Source organism: Taudactylus pleione, unplaced genomic scaffold (assembly GCF_031769625.1).
Source record: "Taudactylus pleione unplaced genomic scaffold, aTauple2 ptg000066l, whole genome shotgun sequence".
Classification (NCBI taxonomy): domain Eukaryota; kingdom Metazoa; phylum Chordata; class Amphibia; order Anura; family Myobatrachidae; genus Taudactylus; species Taudactylus pleione.
In genome coordinates, this window is record NW_028284468.1 from 8030843 (window position 1) to 8054827 (window position 23985).

Below are 23985 nucleotides of genomic sequence, written 5' to 3' on the forward strand. Positions count from 1 at the left end.
TCCAGTTAGGTGCGGACTTGTCTTTCTTGAGGACGACACAGTACACATTAGCATAAACCTGTACTCGCTGCACTTTGGCTACGTCTGCACGCCCACTCCACCTCCGCACTGCCTCTATAAGCGCATAGAGGGTCTCATTCAGACCCGCTCGCGAGCGCAGGACGCTCGCAAGAGGGTCGATGGCACTCAAATGCGCAAGCGCACGACGGAGGGAGCTCCGTCGTGCGCATGCGCGAGACCCGGCGAGCGACGGGGTAGCCGTCGCTCGGGGTCTCGCACCAAAGGGGGCGTGCTGTCGATGGCGTGGTTGCCAGACGGAGGCGTTCCCATGGGACTAGTGATGTCAGTGGGAGTGATTTTGGCTCTGATAGAGCCAAAATCACTCCAGGGTTTGCAGCAGCGAGACCCTACCGCAGGGTCTCGTCGCAAGCCCGATGGTCTTGACCATCGCGACCATCATCATGGACGCTCACATAAGCTCTGGGTGGTAACCCACAGCTATGCGAGCGTCCAAGAGGCCGCTCCAAGTTTAGGTAGGAGGGCCCTGATTCAGAGCGAGCGCTCTGGTCAGAGCGTCCGGCTCTGAATCAGGCCCAGAGTCGTAAGAGCAAAGTGCATCCCAGTTGCCATAAAGATGGTTGAATCTCCCTTGCAGCATATTGCTGCATTTTTCTTGCATAATCTGCAAAAATTGTGCTTATGGAATAACATTTTTGCACTTTGCTTTCAGTAGTCAAATCTCAGAACAGCCCCACAGTATCTATAGTTTAATGCTTAAAGAATGCTTAGCCCACCCGTGGTTCTCCAGCTGTTGTGGAAGTGGAACTATAAGTCATAGGATTCCCTGAAAGCCACAGGGTGCAATCCTGCCATATGTATGATCTGACCACTCTATCACCTCTCCTTGGTGTCTGTTCTCCTTATCTAATTATCATATTGCATTCTGTATACACAGACCCAGCTTCATGTACACCACAAGAGACCTTAGAATTAAGAACTTGGTTTAGAGTTTAAATAAGGTTTTAGCTTGGCTACTGTCCCAAGGGTTCGCTTCAACAAGCTCATGCAGAGCCAGAGCAGGCTGGCACATAATACAGAACAGGTGTGCAAACTGCTGCTAAACCATGTCCCAGGGAAAACGAGAGGAAACCCCATCCGCAGGGGGTCTCATTTATCAGAGTAACTGAGTCCAGAATCCTCAGGGTCCCCTTTCTCCAGGGTGCTAATGGAAAGCTGGAAGCTGCAACCAGAATTTTGTTAGCACTGGCTCTGTAGGGAGGGGGTAGGAGAGAGGACTGGGAAAGTAAAAGCTGGAGGCTGCTGCTTGTTGCCCTGCAGAAAGACTACACAAGCACTGCAGCAGCTCCCTGCTCATCTGACACCACCGGTTCAGTGTGTGCTACCAGCTATGGAGATAAGGCAGGACTGTAACTCCTTACGCATAGATCTGATGCTTGTCGTTCAGTCTCAGGACAAGCAGACAGGAGTGGACAAAGATGAGAATTCTGGTCACCAGAAACCAGGTACAAACAAATCAATGCAGCTATGCTAACACCTCTGCTTGTAGATGTGCATGGTGTGTGTAAAAGCACTAAATAAAATATGTTAAGAGCATAACAACAAGACAACTTCAGATGACCAATTGCTCAGACTCTGGTGCTAGAGAAGCCATCTTTGATGTGGGCAAAATAAGGAAATTGCTTTGAAAGTAAAGAAAAACATACTCCATATTAATGTCGGCTGCTTCAATAAGAGGTGTTATTAGGTTGCAATATTCAGACAGTATATGAAGAATAGTTGTTATAAATGCTAATTGAGTGTGATTATTTTATGATGTTAGTATATGATGGAATAATGTGATAATTGTAACAATAACAAGAATTTTAATGTGACATCGCTGCCACTTTGCTGTAATGGCATGGCGTTGGATTTAGCTGCAATTCTGGTGCAAGATTGTAAGAGGAAAACATCAACACTATAAAGATTTTTAATATAGGTAATATTAAATAAAAACTAATTTGCATATAAATCCATGGGGACCTCATTTACAAAACGCACTTGATTTGCACCAGTGCATCTATATGATTTGTGCAGCCCAATTCCAGTTACATGTCTACATTTCAGTCTTTGGGGATATCAACATAAATGGCCTGATTACGCCGAAATTCTATAGACTAGACGTGAACGGGAGCCTAGTGCGAGTATCCACCTATATTCTCCGTTGGATGCATTTCGGCGACTGCACAGCACCTAGCCTTCCATCCACTACAGCAACCATTATCAATTGGTACTTACATCTACCCCATGCTAGTTGGAAAAGATGTGACTGAAAATGGTGTCCACTTGTCATACACATGACTCAGAATAGGACACAACTCCGCTACATGCCCTTGAGATAGTTACGTCCATGCATACTCCTAATTGCCTCCCACGCTCATTTGACAAACAGACCCAGGAGATACAAAGATGTGTATGTTCAATGCAATGTGTGCATGCGCAGTTTGCAAAAACTAACAAGATGGCTCCACATTCTAATTTGTGTGCCAACTGACAATCAGGCCCAAAGTACGCCAAGGTTTGTAGGGAACTGATAAGGTCTGAAGAAGTTTCTGTGCAAAAGTGTAAAAATTACATGAAAAGTCCAAACTCAACCCTTTCATTAAATGAAACATTCCTAATCTTCACTCTGTTTAGTCCCATGTAAGGATTAAATTAATAATAGAGAGAGGATAACGGAACTGCTTAAAAATTTAGTTTCATGGCTCGAACTGCACCTTGAAATACAATTCTCTGCTGTAGTGCATCTGGAATTGCAAAACGCGTCATATTGAAAGTATAGCAGGGGTCCTGATTTCCTCCAGATCAGAGTTGTGCAAGAAAAGAGAGAATGGCTATGCGCCCTTCCGCAGATTAAGGAACACTAAGTAAATTACCCGCCTTATTTTAATTAAATAATCTCGCTCTGCCAAATGGCATAATTTCTGCACCGCTTGTATCAGTAGTAGTGATAATGCAACTGAACTAATCACAGCAAGCTTCATTTGAAAATTGTTCACACTATAATGAATAAATTGTGTAACTGTTTTAGAAGCTTTTTTTTCACTAATTATTGTTTATTACTGGCAGTCCAGTGATTAACACGGATATTATGTACATGGCAGTGTTTAAGCCAAAGGTCTCATTAATGTGTATTTCGCTTCAGAACTTAATTTACTGGCAACATGAAATATATAAGACACCATTTCATTCTGTAATTATTAATTTTTTTTTGCTATTATTTTTGTTTGAAAAACTTTTGTGAAAATCACAGTGTTTTATTTTTCGTGGTATATCTGACCTAACAGGTGACCCAAGTTGCTGGCACAGCTGAAAATGAATGAAATTATAATTGTTGTTTTTGTCTATTGTTACTGGTCAGTGATCACTTACTGTATGCATAGCCCAATGACATCTGATTACCATCCCCCCACACAGTGACCCCTTCTCTGAGGATGCCTCTTGCTGCGAGACACTTGATCAGTAGCTATGAGAGCCAAGGTAAGTCTTGCTGAGCTTTCTCCTTCAACTTGGATGGAGATTGTAGGTGGTAACCATATATTCAGTATGTGACATTGGGTATATTCATAGCCAGGGCTAGAGTGAGATATTTACAAGCCAATTATTAAGTAGCTAATAGCTGCTAAGTAGTTATTGCTAAAAGGGTGTTTACATTTTTAGGTTGCATTTTATTATAGGTAAGAAACACCAGGCATGCATCTTGCTAAGGTTGGTGCCGCACTGGCAATTATATATTATAATATTTTACCAGCTGCATGCAGTAAGCTTCTTGTATCACAGGGAGACAGCATTTCCCATTGCAGGCTATGTGCTACTATTGGCAGGCCCTTTCAGAGCTTCATAGAGGCCGGGGGAAACACAAATGAAGAGGCCTCCACCCCCTCTTTCTTAAAAAAAAAATAAAAACACATAAAAAATGCATTTAAAATGTATGTTAAATTTATTTTAATGCTTAATTTTATTAAATTACAAATAAAATGCGGTATACATATACTGTACTAGATTATTGTAGATTTCGTATTAGAAGTGCATTTCTAGTTTGCTTTTCTGCAATTGCAGTAATCAATTTGGAAAAATCCATCTTTCGTGCCACGTGACAGTTAATATTGAGCATAGACAGCCCATTCAATCACTCTTGCCCATAAATGAGCGAGGATAGTTTTTCATGTTGCCCCTCATACTGAACGTATGTCCCCCAGAAGAAAGAGATGCTGGCAAACTGAGGAAAATGCACAAAGCAATAGTGATGTTGGGAAACACCCTAGTCCTAGGGGTGTATTCATGTACAACATGAAGTGGCTACTAAAAGAAGTCACTATATATTGATATATACAGTGCATCTGGAAAGTATTCACAGCGCATCACTTTTTCCACATTTTGTTATGTTACAGCCTTATTCCAAAATGGAATAAATTAATTTTTCTCCTCAAAATTTTACACACAATACCCCGTAATGACGTGTAAACAGTTTTTTTGAGATTTTTGCAAATGTAATTTAAAAAAAAACTAAGAAATCACATGTACATAAGTATTCACAGCCTTTGCTCAATACTTTGTTGATGCACTTTTGGCAGCAATTACAGCCTCAAGTCTTTTTGAATATGATGCCACAAGCTTGGCACACCTAACTTTGGGCAGTTTCGCCCATTCCTCTTTGCAACACCTCTCAAGCTCCATCAGGTTGGATGGGAAGCGTCGGTGCACAGCCATTTTCAGATCTATCCAGAGATGTTCTATCGGATTCAAGTCTGGGCTCTGGCTGGGCCACTCAAGGACATTCACAGAGTTGTCCTGAAGCCACTCCTTTGATATTCTTGGCTATGTGCTTAGGGTTGTTGTCCTGCTGAAAGATGAACCGTCGCCCCAGTCTGAAGTCAAGAGCGCTCTGGAGCAGGTTTTCAACCAGGATATCTCTGTACATTGCTGCATTCATCTTTCCCTCTATCCTGACTAGTCTCCCAGTTCCTGCCGCTGAAAAACATCCCCACAGCATGATGCTGCCACCACCATGCTTCACTGTAGGGATGCTATTGGCCTGGTGATGAGCGGTGCCTGGTTTCCTCCAAACAGAATGCCTGGCATTCACGCCAAAGAGTTCAATCTTTGTCTCTCATGGTCTGAGAGTCCTTCAGGTGCATTTTGGCAAACTTCAGGCGGGCTGCCATGTGCTTTTTATTAAGGAGTGGCTTCCGTCTGGCCACTCTACCATACAGGCCTGATTGGTGCATTGCTGCAGAGATGGTTGTCCTTCTGGAAGGTTCTCCTCTCTCCACAGAGGAATGCTGTAGCTCTGACAGAGTGACCATCGGGTTCTTGGTCACCTCCCTGACTAGGGCCCTTCTCCCCCGATCGCTCAGTTTAGACGGCCGGCCAACTCTAGGAAGAATCCTGGTGGTTCCGAACTTCTTTCATTTATGGATGATGGAGGCCACTGTGCTCATTTGGACTTTCAAAGCAGCAGATATTTTTCTGTACCCTTCCCCAGATTTGTGCCTCGAGACAATCCTGTCTCAGAGGTCTACAGACAATTCCTTGGACTTCATGCTTGGTTTGTGCTCTGACATACACTTTCAAGTGTGAGACCTTATATAGACAGGTGTATGCCTTTCAAAACCATGTCCAATCAACTGAATTTACCACAGTTGGACTCCAATTAAGCTGTAGGAACATCTCAAGGCTGATCAGTGGAAACAGGATGCACCTGAGCTCAATTTTGAGCTTCATAGCAAAGGCCGTGAATACTTATGCACATGTGATTTCTTAGTGTTTTTTTTTTAAAGTAAATTTGCAAAAATCTCAAAAAAACTTTTTACACGTTGTCATTATGGGGTATTGTGTGTAGAATTTTGAGGACAAAAATGAATTTATTCCAGATTGAAATAAGGTTCTAACATAACAAAATGTGGAAAAAGTTAAGCGCTGTGAATACTTTTCGGATACACTGTATAGTGATGTTTAGTAGCCTTTAATGTACACTTACCTTTCTGACGTCTTCAGGTGCTGTCCGGCCCCTCCGTGATTCCTGGACGCAGTGAAAATACAGATATATCGGGAGCCCGATATGCCCGCTTCTCACTGCGCATGCCCTGGCGTCTGAGAGCAGCAGGTCACGTTAGACCTGCTGCAATGGACGCTGGGAAAGAGGGAGGAGTCAGCGCCGAGTGCCGGGCAGAGAGCAGGAAAGTATGCTACTTCCCTGCTCTGTATGGCTTGCGGTACAGATAACGCCATACTCAGATGGCGAATCTGTACCGCAGGAGAGGAACGGAAAGCTGAACTTTCCATTCCTTCATGAATCGCACTCACCATACAAAAGTATGGTAATGCGATGCAGGCATGGGATCAGGGGTGTGCGCTGGAGAAGTAAAACACTTCTCCACGGTAAACTAGCTCCATGAATTACATGAAGCAGAGAAGAGCCCTGATTTCAACTAAACAGGGCTCTTCTCTGCTTCATGAATAGACCCCCTAGTTCTAGGATTTCTGTAAGACGTTCATTTGGCTTGCTTTCCAACTTAAAGTTTGTACTATAAATTTGCTTCAGGAACATTAGTTTGTCACTGAAATCTTGGGCAACATCTTTCTTGTATTGTTGCTGAAAGTTTTCAGCTGCGGAGCACAGGTCTTCATTACTCATTCAGCCTGTGTAGCCCTGTCCCCATGTTCAGACGTCACTATCCCTCCATCTCCTCACCTGAAGCTCTGACAGCCCTGCGGGAGCTGGAATGAGAATGAGCCAGGCAGCGGGCGCCCAGCAAATGGACATTGCACGACCCTAGTTACAGCCCGGTTACATAATTGATGCTCTTCATCTTCACCTTTAAAAGCGTTCAGTTGTTTACGGAAAAAAAGTGATATATTAAAATGTATGAATAAAAGCAAAACCTGGTGAAACTATACAAGCATGAGCATTGTACCAAAAGAAATTTATTTAATGAATTTACCTAACGCGCCAATTCTGCAATTCCTTGAGTAAACACTGACATTAAACAGTCCAGTCCAGTTTCCTAATTATAAACAAAAGTTGCGAGCCACTCACCCTGGCAAATCTCAAGGACGTTCTCATGTGTCTGTGTGGATAGATGGAGCATGCACAGAGAGAGCAATAAGTGCACGCGCCACTACGCGTTATGCAATTCAACCAATTAACATGTTTTGGCGCTGCAGAGCAGCAAAAATCACAGGGAAAATGGCGGTGGCCAATTTCCCTGTAGCCCGAGCATGATCAGAAAAAGAACACCGGGAATAAGGCAAGGGCGCCATTTTACCGGAGACCGGAACATGTACAGTAGATTCTGGCATTAAGCCAGAATCTACTGCGCTCAGTACGCTGTCAGAAAAAAGTGGGCCCAAATGGAGGCTGCACACGGGCCCCCTCCTCTCTTAAAATGGAAAGCAGTCGGGAAGCCGATAGACGTAATCCCGACCACCGGCTTCCCGACTGTCTAATCCCGGAAAGTGTCTAATGACAGGCGTCAAATCCCGACGCCTGTCATGAGACCTACGCCGGGAGCCCGACAACCGGCTTACCGACCGAAGGTTAGCCGGGCGCGGACAGCTGCGGGGGGAGGGAAGGTGTTAGGTTAGGGGCTCCCGGGGGGGACTTAGGGTTAAGCACTCCCTGGGAGGTTAGGGTTAGGCTAGGGGAAGGTGGCTGTTAGGGTTAGGCACCCCCGGGGAGAGGTTCTGGTTAGGTACCCCCCCCCCCCGGGAGACTTAAGGTTAGGCTACGGGGAAGGGGGCGTTAGGTTTAGGCACTTAGAGGGGGGTTAGGGTTAGGCACCCCTAAAGGAGGGCTAGGGGGTAGAATTAGGTTGGTTTATACTTACATTTGGACGTTCGGGATCTTCACCCCTGCCGGGCTTCCGCTGTCGGGATTTGAACCGCTGGCCATGCTGATTCCCTTAAAACACCCCTGGTTAGGTACAGACTTGAAAGATAAGGGGAGCAATCCAATATTTACATTTTTTTTTTGACAGCTGAAACGATACAAACTTTCTTTCATTATGGTACAAATATAAATGCAATGTCAAGAACCTCATGTTAACACAGCCAGAAACATTCGCAATACACAGAACTCATATTTACAAGACCTTCCCAGTAATACTGTACTACATTTTTGCAAATATAGGCATTTGACATCGCAAAAGAGAATTGAACAGTAGTGTTTTCTAAATTACCCTAATTAAATTGACTTTTAGCACAGTTTAAAGGGGGTAATGTAAACAGTCCCCAGTGCTTATGCCCATATTCACAGACACTTTGGTTCATGTCCCAGTAACTTTTAATACCATATTTTTCCAGCTGTTCATGAAAACTATTCTACCGGTAATGGTCTATCTGTAATGTTTCTGATGCAGATTTAATTATGAATAAAACATCTGCTTGTACTTTAGAAAATCTCCCCTAACATCTTTTCTGCTTGTTGAACAGTTTTCATGAATTACCCCGACCAAAGTTATTTACACACTGTGCAATATTGTGTCCGATCAGCCAATTCTCAGTTGCCCACTCCGATTATTGCACAGTGTGTAGACAGCACCTGGGGCCGACTGTCGTTCCAAAATCCAATCGGATTGGCTCCTGACATCAGGAGTGCCTCACGACATTTGTCGGTCATGATGTTGTGCATTTAAACACAACACTTCAACAATATTTAGGGAAATGTATTGTTTATATAGGAACGATAATTGTGTAGTGTGTAGACAGGAAATCGGATGTTCTTTCAATCGTTTTAGCTATCAGACAAAAAAAGAAAAATGTTGGATTGTTACTCTTGGTGTGCACCTGACATTACTCCTGAAGCTCCAACAGTAGCATTTAGTGGGAAATGCTGTTTCTCTGTGATACGAGAAGTATGTAAGGCATGTAAGCCAATGGTCAAACATTTTGTCAATGTTTTGGGGCTCTCATGCCATTTCATCAGGACCACATGTAATAGAGTAACATGCTCGCAACTTACAGGACTTAAAGGATCTGCTGCTAATTTCTTGGTGCCAGATACCATCACAGGACACCTTCAGAGGTCTTGTGGAGTCCATGCCTCGACAGATCAGAGCTGTTTTGGCAGCACGAGGGGGACCTACACGATATTAGGCAGGTGGTTATGTTATGCCTGATTGGTATGTATATATACTGTATGAGGGTGGTTCAATAAATAAGGTAACAAGACCTCTCATTGCATAAACTCAAGCATATATGTATAATCAGTAGTATGGCCTTGGTACAGATTATTTTTCCACATAGTCCCCATACTTGTCTAAGCATTTGTTCCATCGGTACACCAAGGCATCTATCCTGGCATAGAAGATATCAGTATAAACTTATAAAGTGCCTGAAGCCAGGACATGACGGCTTGCTGAACTTCACGGCTGGTTGTTTATCGCCTTCAACCCAGGTGCTACAGTATTTCAATGGTCCAAAGAGATGGAAACAGTGGCGTAAGTTCATCCCAGACGCCCGGAGGCAAGTTATAATTTGGTGCCCCCCCCCAGCAGCAGCTGATGGTGTGACATGGAGTTCTCCACTAGTGTATGGTGACTTCTCAGGTGCCGGGAAGGGGTGCCATGTATTGGGCGGCCGTGGTGGTACTCTCTGAGTACATAGTTACAGCCCTAAGTGGGGTGAATATGTTGTGGACAATGGAGGAGGTGCCCCTTCAGAGCTGGAGCCCGGCGGCAAGCGCCTCCATTGTCTCCCATAGTTCTGCCCCTGGATGGAAATCACTAACTTGTATGCATTTGTCCTCCTGAATCAGACCTTCCATGCAGCACAAATGGTCATCTGTGCTGGACGTGTTTGGCCGGCCGGATCGCTGCTCATCTTGAACGTCTGTCATGCCGTTATCATAGGCAGTGCACCAAACCTGTTTACGTGACATGACGTTATCACTGTACAGTTCGACAAGTTGATGAATTTCAGCTGCTGATGTCCCCTTTAGATGCAGATATTTGATCACTCTATGCACTTCAGTGTTTGACCTTACTCCTGCCAGTCCAACCATCTTACACCTTATGTTGGGACAGTATGACTGATATGAGGCGCAGCCTAATGGCCATGATGGGAAGCAATGGTCTACCTGCTCTGGCCTGGTGGGAAATTAGAATGAAATAGAAAAGTTTTTTTCATGACCTCCGCGATTGCAGTGATCCCAGCTTGTCCTATACAAGAAATATTACGTGTTTTGTACTTCTGATGCAAAGCACAATTTTAGCCAAATTTTTACCAATGTAAATGAAAATAAAACCTTCAGACACATTAAAGTGGCACATGTAAAGAACAGTCCGATGTCCCCTTACTTTTTGATTAAAGACTTAAAAGCCTAATCAAATTTTCAAAGGATTTACCTGCTTCTCTCACAATCAGCTTCATCATTTATCCTTTACAGCCCCTCGTATAATAAACTGATTTCTTTTAGCAGCACTAAATATAAAAAAACAGGCAAAAATAACTGCACCCATGCCATTAGTGTAACACAATTAGAGCAGTTATTTTGCCCAACTTTTTTTCTCTATGTTTTTGCATCACAAGGTAACAGTGATCTGAGCTTTTCTTATACTAGAAATGTTACGCGTTTCGCACATCTGTTGAAAAACACAAGTGTAAACGGTTAATCAAGCAGTATTTAAAAAGAAAAATGTTTAAAGTTGAAATTAATAAATGGATGGTTCTTTTGTGGTAGTAGGTTGAGCTTTGAAACAGGATATCACTCCATTAGACATGCACATTCACAGATGCATCTGCAAACCTGCAAGTTAGACACAGTGGCCGCGATTCAATTCAAAGCGATGATGAATAGCCCCGGAAGGGAGCTCCCGGAGCTATTCAATTCAGCGTGATGTTTGGTCAGACTAAAGGATTTCTTCCAGGGGGGTGCGAGGAGAAACAGAACAAAAGTGCCGCCCGCATGGCTGTTTGCCGCCTTAGCGCAGCGCTAACAGCCTCGCAGCCGGCACTTTAGTCAGAGAATGCCGGTTCTTGCGACTACACACCCAGGTTAAGTCGCGAGAATGGCATTCTCCGACTTAACAGCGAGCTAAATTTAATAGCTCCGAGAGCTCCCTCCCAAGACTATTCAACATTGCGCTGACTTGAATCGCGGCCAGTGGTTTAAATACGATTAGGGGCGCGCTTTTTGCAGTTACTACATAACAGCTTTTGCTCATCCTTGCTAACAAGGAAACATTATTCCATAGCATTATATATATATATATATACAAAATATTTTGTTGAAGAATAAATGAAATGCAATAAAACATAAGCTGTCATTATTGAGTTAAAACTACACAAATAAGTATTTTTTTAAAACTCGTTAAACATTTCCTGCTAAACCGCTGACAGCATGTGGTACTTTATCACCAGTCAATACACTACAAATTATATAGAAGTAGGGACATATCAGAGGACACTCCAAATGTGAGCCAACACCGCTGTACTTTTCGGGAAACACCTGGGCTTCATACAGGCCACAGACATAATGTTCTGACGTGATGCAAATGCCACTTTTGTGTTAAATTGTTATTTTACCATTTTTCCTTTGCGCCCATTATACAATAAACTGAGAGTTATGGTAAGAACTTACCTTTGTTAACTCTCCATAGGGTCCACAGGGAAACCTTGGGGTGTAGGTGATGGAACTTAATCCAGGCACCACGCAGTTAAAAGCTTTCAGCTCCCAGGATGCACTGGTCCACTCTCCCTATACCCCATTCCCAAGCCAGAGGCTCCTCAGTTGGTAATAAGCCAAAGGCCGGAGGAGGGAAAGAGAAAAGGAAGACTGGTACACTCAAGAAACACTCTCACAGAGAAGGAGTCAGGAAACCAGTGACCAGCAAGATAGCCCATCTGAAGCCAGGTGCGCCAGGGTGGGTGCCCTGTTGACCCTATGGACTTTGAAGAAAGAGAGCTAAAAATCGTAAGTTCTTACCATAACTCTCATTTTCTTCTTCAGGGTCCATAGGCTCCACAGGGAGACTATGGGGATGTCCCAAAGCAGTCCTTTTATAGGTGGGGATGCTCCTGCACTGATAGGATGCTTCCTTTGGGTGCTGGATTCTCCTGAGAGGCAAAGGTATCAAAAGCATAGAACCTTAGAAAGGTCTGGACAGAAGACCACGTGGCCACCTTACAAAAGCTGAACAGCCGAGGTGCCACAGCGAGCTGCCCACGAGGGACCCACAGACTGAGTAGAATGAACATTAACAGAAGCCGACACAGGCAGGCCAGCCTGCGTGTAATCCTCTGAGAGAGTCATACGAAGCCATCTAGCCAATGTTTGTTTATTGGCTGGCCATCCCTTCTTGTGGAAGCCATAGAGTACAAATAAGGAGTCCGATTTCTGGAGGGAACTGGTATGGTCCACATAAATTTTGAGGGCGCGGACCACATCCAAAGAGGCCTCACCTGCCGAGAGGTCTGGTGATAGAAAGGCCGGCACTATAATTTCTGCATTAATGTGGAAACTAGAAACAACTTTAGGAAGAGCAACTCAGGGTGAGTGCGAAGCACAGCCCTGTCCTGGTGAAATATTAGGAAGGGGGAGCGACAGGAGAGCACCCCCAATTCTGACACTCTCCTGGCAGATGCAATCGCCAGAAGAAAGAGTCTTAGCTGTTAACCACTTAAGATCTATTGAATCTAGTGATTCAAATGGAGGACCTTGGAGGGCCTGAAGAACTACTGCCAAATCCCAAGGAGCCACTGGGGGAACAAAGGTAGTTTGAATCCAGAGGACACCCTGGAGGAAGGTGTGGATATCCAGAAAAGGAGCAATTCTACGTTGGAACCATACTGACAGAGCAGAGATATGCACTTTCAGCGAGGCCAAGTGGAGTCTGAGGTCCAATCCAGCTTGAAGGAAGGCCAGGACTCTGGAGATCCGAAACACCTGGGGGGTCGTAATTTCCGGGGACACCACTGGAAATATGTATGCCACACTCTGTGGTAGATCCTAGCAGAAGCTGGCTTGTGCGCTCTAAGCATCGTGTTGATGACAGTGCTAGAGAATCCTTTGGACCTTAGGAGGGATGTCTCAAGAGTCACACCGTCAAAGACAGACGATCCAGGTCCGGGTAAAGGCAAGAGAGACTCTGAAGATCTGAGTACCAATGATGTCTGGGCCAAGCTGGAGCCACCAGCAGGACAGTGACTCCGTCTTGTTTGAACTTCCGATCAAACTAACTAAATAAATCATGAAAATAACAAGCTTAAATGCTGCCTAAGCAGCCCCTGCGTAATGGTGATCTGACTCCGGCCGGGCACCAACGAAATTGAGGTGCCTCTGGCTCGGGGTATAGGGAGAGTGGACCAGTGCATCCTGGGAGCTGAAAGCTTTTAACTGCATGGTGCCCGAATTCAGTTCCATCACCTACACCCCAAGGTCTCCCTGTGGAGCCTATGGACCCTGGAGAAGAAATTTATTTTTTTTAGCAGCATTAAAAAGTACAAAAAAATAGGTAAAAATAGCTGCTTTAATGAATGTAATATATGAATGATGTACCTGAATGGAAGATGTCTCAAACATTCTAAAGAGGACAGGTGGAGAAGTTGCCCATAGCAACCAATCAGCTTGTAGCTGTGATTTTATAAAATGTACTTCATAACTGATAGCTAGAATTTGATTGGTTGCTCTGGTCAAGTTCCTCACTTGTCCTCCTTAGAATCATCTCCCCCAGAGTGGTTGTTTTACGCAAGTATAAGGAAAACAATTATGTATAACTTGTGCTAAACGTCTGATGCATGTAAAGGGAACAGGAGTGGGAATAAAAGATGTCCATGTTTGTTCTATTTAATATACTTATGGCATAACTGCATACTTTATTTAAAGCAGTGTGTATTCAAAAGCCAAACTTTTCAGCAGGAAAAATCTGGAGTTCAGATGCCTCTGTAATAACAGAATGCATTAAATGGAAAAATCCCGGGGACTGATTCAGAGGTGCACGCTATTGCAGCCGCAGTGGTGACTTTTGCAGAGTCACAGAGGCGATAAATGCAAATTTTGGTTGCAGCCTTCTCCTTGTGGGAGAGGCCTTGTGATTTAAAGGCTGCGGCCATTTGGGGGTGGGGTCAGCCTTCAATCCCAGAAATGGGTACGGAACTCGGGACCGGAACTGCAAGGGGCAATCTGAGTAACCTCAAAGTTACTCAAAGTTACTCAGATTGCAAATGGTATCAGAGAAGATCTGATGCTGCCTCTTAGGATGCAGCACTCAGATCTGCAATTCAGTCAGAAGGCGTCTATTAACACCAGACGCCTCCTGCTGCATTTGCATATGAGTTGTATGATATTGCACACCCGCTTCCCTACAGTTGTGCAATACCGTACAACTCAGAATCAGGCCCATTTTTTATCATTTGAATCATTATGCTTGGCAGGGGTTAAAGTGGGCTGGAACTGCATTCTGTCAGTTCCATTTGAAGACTGAACCAGTTCTGCCTCCTCCGGCCCACCTAACCTAGGATGTCAGCCCGGTGCCGTAGGGAGATGCCGGGCGTCCACATTTTCGCGGCTACCCGGCTCCTTCCCTACAGCAGCAGGCGGAGGCTGGAGTTCACACCTGAGCTCCAGCTTCCGCAGCGTGCACTATGGGAGAGACGTTGTGACGTCTCTCCCATAGTTCCAGAGAGAGCGGCCAGACGGACGACAGCAGTGGGAAACAGGAGCGGGGCTTAAGGTAAGTATTGTTTTTTTTTGTTGTGTAAGGGGCACTACTAATGGGGACACTACTAATGGGGGCATTACCATTGGGGGCACTACCAAAGGGGGGCTTACTACTGGGGGCACTACTATAGGGGGCATTAGCACTGGGCAACTAATACTGGGGGCACTACTACAGGGGCATTACTAATAATGGGGGCACTACCACAGGGGGCATTACTACTAATGGGGACATTACCACTGGGGGCACTACCACAGGGGGCATTACTACTAATGGGGACATTACCACTGGGGGGACTACAACAGGGTCATTACAACTGGGGGAATTACTTTAATAACTCCTCACATTTGAAATAACTTGTTACAGGGGTTGCTGCCTTAAATATTCGGTTGAATGCTGAGAAATACAATATTGCTGCCATCTGGCAAGGGTGTGAATGACTGTCCTACCTAAGCAACATCTGTGACAAAGGAAACCAATCCGATTATTTCCATAATTACAGTGATTGCTAAGGAAGGCCAGTTATTCAAATCCTGCCAATTGACAACAAAACAGTGTGTTTCTTAGTTTTGAACAGCCAATTCAGAACAGCATTCCGATTTCAGTTACTCCTCCAGGTATAGTACCCAGCATATTGACCTTAATTAGGCAAAATCATTTTTTGAGTGGATTTACAGTAACTATAACAGGCTGAAGTGATCATTGACTTTGTGTAACGTGTCCGGGGATGTACAGTAGCTGCAGGATGAACCTTGGTCTGGGCTGAGATCTGCCACAATCAGTTTAATGTATATTTCATAAAAAGTAGTTGTGATAAAATGAGCTCTAGGTCGCTATGTTTTGCTTGTTGCAGTCACCCGCTCTCTAACTAACATAACTAATGCATTCTAATAATAAGCACAGGTGCAGCTGCTGATACTGTGACATAAAATAGTGGTCTATTTGGGTGCATGTGCTCTCCCATTACAATCTGTAAATACTGTACACAATGAAACCATTGGGGAATTCTACCTGTTGTATCGTTTTCTCCTGTCTTTGCCTAAAATAAACTGGAACATATTACTTGCTGTACGTGAGCTGTGAGCACATGGTGTAGATTAGTATAGTCAGTGCAGTACTATTAGATGCACTGTTACATGGTTATTAGTTGGACAGGAAGAATTAGAAGGATGCATCTTCCGGATCATACGGTACCTGCTCAGGCAGATCCTGGGAGAAAGACGCGTAACTACAGTACATTATCTGAGAAAGTGTCTTCCCCGGCAGCGGTTCTACTTGCTCACTAGATGTAATCCTTGGTATATTTGTTCTCTGCACATGATCAGCCTGAGTCTTATTCGGATGCAGCTGGGAATATGGACGCACCTCCTGTTTTTGAGCCGACTGCACGAATGTGTCTGAATCGCAAAACATGGAGTGCTCATGTGCTGAATGATGTGTACTGAGTCGCACGTAGGTGCGTGCGTGCCGCATCTTGTGCAACACGGAGTCCAGTGTGAAATAGGTGTTTCTAGGCAGTAACCGGGTGGCGGGTCCCAAGACGCACGGAGCAGCTATTTCTGATGGGAGTGCTATGGGCACATAAGAACTGTGCTGTGTGGATTTGAGTCCTGCTTATGGGAAAGGGAAACCTGGGTCTGATGGATCTCTTGCACCTAGCATGGGCTGGCGCAAATACCGTTATTAATCATGCCAGTTGTATCTGCAGACAGTGGCGTCCCTCCCTGCGGTGTCACCCGGTGCGGGGAGGGACGGTGTGTGTGGGCGCAGCCTCATGATAAAGGGCGTGGCCTCGTGGGACGGGGGCGTGGCCTCACGGACTGGTCCCCCATGGTCCCGTTCCGAATATGGTGCAGGAGGTCCTGACTGCCTTGTGTAGCAGTGACGGCTTCCTCACAGTGTCAGGAGTCGGGTGCTGCACTTAATACTACAGTGCAGCACCCGGCTCCTGTCACTGTGGGGGAGTGTCAGTCTGCACCATGGTGTCACCCCTCGGCGGTGACACCCGGGAGCTGCCTGCACCCCCCTTGTGACGCCACTGTCTGCAGATGTAAGAATAATGGATGGGAAAGGCTTGCACTTTAAGACGCACAGATTTGTGGCTTAGGGCCTGATTCACTACGGATCACAACTGTGATTGCAATAGCGATGACACACGCAGTCTCACTGTGATAGCATGCTAATCCACTGTGATCGCTATGCCATCGCAGCACTAAATAAGGACGCCCACTTTACCGTACACACATTTGTAAAGGTTAGCAAGACTGCAAAACCATCAAGTACCATCGGAGCCTCACACACACTTGCACAAAGCTCTGACCTTACTCAGGAATTGCTAACTTCATCACACGTTATGTGGCCTCAGGCTGCGTACAGCATTGCAGTGGATAATTTATGCACGCCCTTGCAACGGCGTGGAAAAGTACTACCACGTCTGTGTTTCGCCGACCACCCCCATCACCACCCACAAACGGCACTTCCTGTCAATCACTCTGCGATGGGTCAGCGTAGTCACTGTGATGGCAATCCCGATCGCAGTGGCCGGTTCATGCACGCGCACTGCGGTGCATACGGTATTAATATTAACAATGATGTACAAATACGAGGGTTGTTCAAAAAAGTAACACGTTAGTGCTTACAACTAAAATTTTATTATAGATACAGATTTGAAAATTTTCAGTAAAATACTTTGAAGTCTTAGTAACAGAATGACTCTACTCAAAATATCCCCCCTTCTGCCCTCAAACATTTTCTCCACCTCTCAACCCAAGTTGTGAATCCACTTTGGAAAAATTCCAGTGGTTGGCGTTTGACCCAGGAACGTATGACGATTTTAACAACCTCTATGTCTTCAAAATGTTGACCCCGGAGACAGTATTTGAAAGGGCCAAACAGATGAAAGTCAGAAGGGGCCAAATCAGGACTCTATGGTGGATGTGGCATTATTGCCCACCCCATTTTGGCAATGGCCGCAAATGTTGCCATCGAAGTGTGAGGTCTGGCATTGTCGTGGTGTAAGATGACATTTGACAGTGGAATTTTTTACCTTTTTTTGCGGATAGCTTCTTAAGTGTAATAATGTATTGATCACTGTTGATTGATTGGTTTGGTTCCAAGTAATCGATGAGAATAACACCTCAGCAATCCCAGAAGAATGTGGTCATAACTTTGTTTACGGATTGCTGTCATTTAAACTTTTTTGGCCTAGGTGAACTTGGGTGTTTCCATTGTTTTGATTGGGCATTTGTTTCTGGGTCATAAAGGAATACCCAGGTCTCATCTCCTGTAATAACATTTTTCAAAAACGTCGCAGGGTTGGGTTCAAAGTTGGTCAAAAGGTCATTGCACACTTCCACCTTCTGAGCCTTATGATCCCTGGTTATTTGCTTTGGAACCCATTTAGCACACACTTTACGATATCCCAAATCATTGATTAGTGTTTCTACAGTGCCATGGCTACATTCAAGTTCATCACTGATATCTCTGATGGCCACACGACGGTCTTTCTGAATCATAGCATCGACTTTGTGTTGGTTCTCTGCTGTCACTGCAGTTGATGGTCTGCCACCACGAGGTTTGTCGCACATAGACGATTCTCCCGATTGAAAAATCTTAATCCACCTTCTGACATTGCTATAGTCAATTGTATGCTCACCATACACTTTTTTCAGTCTTCTGTGGATTTCTGCAGCACTGCAGCCTTTTTTTCCAGAAATTCAATGATGGCTCTTTGTTTCATCTTGGATTCCATGGTATTTCTTGGACTACCTAAACAAAAATAAATATATAGCTAGCAGACATATTAAAGTACAAACTGACAAAGTTTCAAATAAATGTTGCATATTATTTTAGAGTTATGAGCATTTAGGCATTACTTTTTGGACAACCCTCGTATATGATTCGGCACACATATAGCCTGATACAGAATTTGCTGCAGATGATACTGCTTTGCATGCATGGAAAATATGCGTATATTCACCTGTATGCAGAGTCGCACGCATCTTGCTGCGCACCAAGTCCCTATTCATACCCCTGGTTTAATGGCTGCCATCATTATCAGGAGGCACTTGCACCCCCCCTATATTAGTTGCAAAAGATTAGTACATAGCTCGTAAGTATGTCGACACGCCATCACTGAACTTTGCTAGCACGAAAATGCACCAGTACAAACCCAGTTACGGCCCACACAGTCGCAAGTGAAGGCGCAACTGAAATGCATATGACTCTACATCGTGTGTCTACTTGCCTGCGCTTGGTTCCACAGCATGTACAGTGTGAAAAGTTGCAAGATATGCTCCGCAAATGGGCGTACATTAGCCTCTGCATCTCCGCCATAATCCACAGGGCTCTGCTCCAATTTGTAACATTAATTAATTAGCTCGGGCTGAACTAAAGATACTAAGGGGTCAGTTCAATTAGCTCGCCCCCATGAGTTTGTGCAACTATATGCTGCACTTACGGTACCTCCGGACTCACCGATTTTTATTTACAGCCCCACAGGACTGCTTACAAAATACTGCAAGTTCTGGTGAAATCAGGCCATGAGGGGGAAGAGTTGAGGTTCTGTTGCCGACATTTCTACGTCATTGCAACGGCAACTCATCGCACTCATGGCTAATTGAACCACAAGAATGTCAATGGATGAGTGTCCACATCTGTAGTCTTTTTGGTATCCTAAATAGACTTACTAGATGATATAAGATTTTGCATTAGATATACTTTCCATCATTCTAACATTAATTGTATCTGAAGATATTCCTCTACATACAATGCCTTGCAAAAGTATTCACCCCCTTTGCATTTTTCATGTTTTGTTGCATCACAACCTGAAATTAAAATGGATTGTTTGAAGGTGTGCATCATTTCATTCACAGAACAGGCCTATAACTGTGAAGTTGTGTTTGTTTTATATTGTGAATCAAACATTTAGGACAACATAACAGAAAACTTCAGCGTGCACAACTATTCACCCCCCTAAAGTCAGTACTTTGTCGAGCCACCTTTTGCGGCAATTACAGCTGCAAGTCGCTTTGGATAAGTCCCTATGAGCTTGCCACATCTTGCCCCTGGGATTTTTGCCCATTCCTCAAGGCAAAACTGCTCCAGCTCCTTCATGTTGGATGGTTTCCGCTTGTGAACAGCAATCTTCAAACCTGACCACAGATTCTCAATTGGATTGAGATCTGGGCTTTGACTAGGCCATTCCAACAGATTTAAATATTTCCCCTTAAACCACTCAAGTGTTGCTTTAGCAGTATGCTTCGGGTCATTGTCCTGCTGCAAGGTGACCCTCCATCCCAGTCTCAAATCACAGGCAGACTGAACCAAGTTTTGCTCAAGAATATCCCTGTGTTTAGCACCATCCATCTTTCCCTCGACTCGAATCAGTTTCCTAGTCCCTGCTGTTGAAAAACATCCCCACAGCATGATGCTGCCACCACCATGTTTCACTGTGGGGATGGTGTTCTTGGGGTGGTGGGATGTGTTGGGTTTGTGCCAGATATAGTGTTTTCCTTGGTGGCCGAAAAGTTAAATTTTAGTCTCATCTGACCAAAGCACCTTCCTCCATACATTTGGGGAGTCGCCCACATGCCTTTTGGCAAACTCAAATTGTGTCTTCTTATTTTTATCACTAAGTAATGGCTTTTTCTGGCCACTCTTCTATAAAGCCCAGCTCTATGGGGTGTACGGCTTATTGTGGTCACATGCACAGTACACCAGTCTCTGCTGTGGAACTCTGCAGCTCCTTCAGGGTTACCTTTGGTCTCTGTGCTGCCTCTCTGATTAATGCCTTCCTTGCCTGGTCTGTGAGTTCTGGTGGGCGACCCTCTCTTGGCAGGTTTGTTGTGGTACCATGTTCTTGCCATTTGATGATGATGGATTTGATGGTGCTTCGGGGGATCATCAAAGATTTGGATATTTTTTTATAACTCAACCCAGAATTGTACATCTTAACAACTTTGTCCCTGACTTGTTTGGAGAGCTCCTTGGTCTTCATGGTGTGATCCCTCTTGCTTAGTGGTGTTGCAGCATCTGGGGCCTTTCAGAAAAGGTATGTTTATACTGACAGGTCATGTGACACTTAGATTTCACACAGGTGGACTTCATTTAGCTAATTATGTGACTTCTGAAGGTAACTGGTTCCACCAGAACTTTTGAGGGCCTTCGTAGCAAAGGGGGAGATTACATATGCACATGCCAATTTTTAGAATTTTATTTAAAAAGATTCTTTTTATATATATTTTTCTCATTTCACTTCACCAAATTAGACTATTTTGTGCAGATCCATCACATAAAAAAAAAATTACAGGTTATAATGTTTGTAATGTAACAAAAAAGGTAAAAAGCCAAGGAGGGGGGGGTGAATACTTTTGCAAGGTACAGTATATGTCATACCCACCAGTGCCACCAATACATCACCTGACAGAAGTCAGCACATATAACGAGGGAAGCCACCACCTCCCCCAACTTCATCATTACCTGCAATGATAAGCTATAACTATGGCTGGTGTCCATTCCACATCCTGAGGACACCATCATGATGTCAACACTGGGTGACATCACATTCTGGAGTCCACTTGCAAGACCCCAGCTCAGCTCATCCAACTAATGTAAAAACACAAACAGAGCACACACACAAGTGTTCATAATATTTGATGAGTGGCATAAATAGATGAAACCTCTATCAAAATACATATAATTGGTATCCATGTAAGCACTGTACAATAAATCAAGCGTTGTATCTGAGACTTCGCAATGGCTGTAAACTACAAGGAATTGATGGAAAATATTTTTTTTTCTCTCTAAAAGCTACTAAACATAGCCTAGAAACCACAATATAAATGAACCTGTGCTCTAAAATTAGATTTTGTTGTTCATATTATTTAATAGGAATGTATCACTCATTTAAGGTGATTCACAACTGCCAAGTACTTACCTTCTTTACCCCTGCTGAATTAATCCCTGCCACAACTGAATTTACATTACATCAGCAAATAGCTTGTCGCACTTCGAGTTTGAATGTAATCAGTTGGGCAAATGATGCAGCAGGGTGTGGGTCTTGTATTATCCATCTGTATCCAGGAACTATCCCAAAGTATTTTCCTATGATGCATTTGTGTCAATGATACATGTTAATGTTTCTGCATGTCACTGAAGCATCTAAAAGTTTTCCTCTTTGTATCAGGAAATCATGTCCGTGTGGAAATTCATCCCAAAAATAGTAGGCCCCAGATCTTCAACAGGCCTCCAACCCTAGGTAAGGATCTCTTTTAGGGGTTTATGAGCACAAGTTTTTTCCTATAAATGCCAAGTAAGTGTACAGGGTGTACCGCCTCTTATCAGTATATTTAAACAGGAAATGCTTTGCATGATATTACCATTTTAAATGTCCTTCTTAAACACGCCGTGAAGAGGCGGCTTGCTTAGTAAATTTACCCCTGACCTCCTGTTCTTTATTTCCATTATGTGTTGCATTTTGCGAAGGTCTAGTTAGCATATATTGTATAGGTCCTGTTGCTCATTTATGTAATTCCAGGGGCCGGATGGCTCAAGGGATACAGAGGGATATGGCCAGTGGCAGCGAAGCTTCAGCTCCATGTTTACATTAATAGGCTATTATGGGAAGGAACGCAGAGATAGCTAGACATGACACTTTTTGACAGCTGTGACCTCCTGCAGGATAGGCATGGTGAAATCTCTTATATAACTGTTCATATGGACCACTGACATCCACATGTAGGCTGTATAGAATCACTGTGCACTGTGCTAATATCTACAGTATGTGCAGAAAAACGGGAAGCACTGGCATACAGCTTGTTACTCCAGTCCCAATGTTTCAGTAACTTGTAATACCATACGCATTTACTGAAACATTATTTTACTGCTTAATATCAATATAATATAACTTAATTATTAAATATAATTTCTGGTCCCTAATTAACAATCCCCCCCCCCCCGCAACCTAACCCTCCATCCCGCAGCCTAACCCTCCCTCTTGCAGCCTATCCCTAACCCCCCTCCCGCAGACTAACCATAACCCACCCCCTAGTGCTTAACTCTAACACCTGACCAGTTTATGGTTGAACAGTTTCCACCAGTAACTATTGACCACTCAGTGCCAGCCCTCGTCTGTAACAACAAAAGTGACTTAAGGGGCAATTGCCACAGCAGCAGTCTTCACCAGCCCTCTCATCTACCCCCTAGAACACAGGTTCTCAAACTCCGTCCTCAGGCCTCCAAACAGTGCATTCTTTCCAGGTCTCTTAATAGATTCAAAAGTGAAATAATTAGCTCCACCTGTGGATCTTTTAAAATGTGTCAGTGAGTAATGAATACACCTGTGCACTGCTGGGTGACCTGTAAAATTTGAACTGTGTGCGGTCCTGAGGACCGAGTTTGAGAACCACTGCCCTAGAACCTCACTGTGTTGTTTTAAATGTGATAATAGGATTTCAATCAGTGCCAGTGTAAACAGTAAGGAGTAGATCCATATATACAGAAAAGCACTGTCACAGTGTTACCTATGCAGTTAAGGAAGGTGTATTATGTGCCTTCAACCAAGAGAAAGACAGCTGAGATTTTAGTTCTTTGAGGAGAAGCAATGATCTGGGCCTCTTGTCAATGTTGGGCAATGGTTGAAAGGTGTGGCTTCGACCACTGCAAGAATGGCTACTAGTTCTTTTCATCTGTCTCAGAATATCCCCCTCCCCATTACACAACTCCGCTCTGTCCCAAATCCGCACTTCTTGTCCATACTTACTACTTGCTCCTATTCCTGGTTACAGGAAATTTATCAGGCTACACCAACTCCGCGGAATTCCCTCCCTTGAACAATAAAATTGTCAAAAATTATTATGAAGCCTCTAAACCTTCAAGTTTTATCTTAAATGTCACTTCTGCATGCATCAAATCCCTGAACCACCTTCATAATCTTCCTAATATATCATTAACACCCCTCTACACCAATCACACTAAACACATGTATACTACATGCCGTCTCTCTGGCTGCCAGGAGGGGGCAGTCAGGTCGGCCCAGCAGAGGGAGTGGCAGTGGCATTGGTGGGAGGTGCGAGGACATGGCGACGCAATCGCGGCCTCGCAGACACCATACAGTGCAGAGACCACAGGCATAGTAAAGCAGGGCGCGGGGCTACAATGAGGCTATTCAGTACGGTACCGCCTACTTGTTCTAGGAACAATTAGCGAGGGAGTGGTGGACACACACACACATATGGCTCCGGGATACTTGCCCACTCGTTCAGGCAGCACC

At 44.3% G+C, this 23985-nt stretch overlaps 2 protein-coding genes across 2 annotated transcripts in view; one reads left to right on the forward strand and one right to left on the reverse strand.

The window, feature by feature from the left end:
- Positions 1 to 1408: 1408 nt before the first annotated feature.
- KY (kyphoscoliosis peptidase) overlaps positions 1409 to 23985 on the forward strand; it is a 38443-nt gene continuing 15866 nt past the window's right edge. Inside the window, exons 1-3 of the mRNA XM_088466645.1 lie at positions 1409 to 1523; positions 3475 to 3537; positions 21901 to 21972. Coding sequence (XP_088322771.1) covers positions 1409 to 1523; positions 3475 to 3537; positions 21901 to 21972 — 250 coding nt within the window. The remainder of the gene's footprint in view (positions 1524 to 3474; positions 3538 to 21900; positions 21973 to 23985) is intronic.
- CEP63 (centrosomal protein 63) overlaps positions 17449 to 23985 on the reverse strand; it is a 69832-nt gene continuing 63295 nt past the window's right edge. The window contains exon 15 of the mRNA XM_088466650.1: positions 17449 to 18482. Within this exon, the coding sequence (XP_088322776.1) occupies positions 18479 to 18482 (4 nt within the window). The 3' untranslated portion in view covers positions 17449 to 18478. The remainder of the gene's footprint in view (positions 18483 to 23985) is intronic.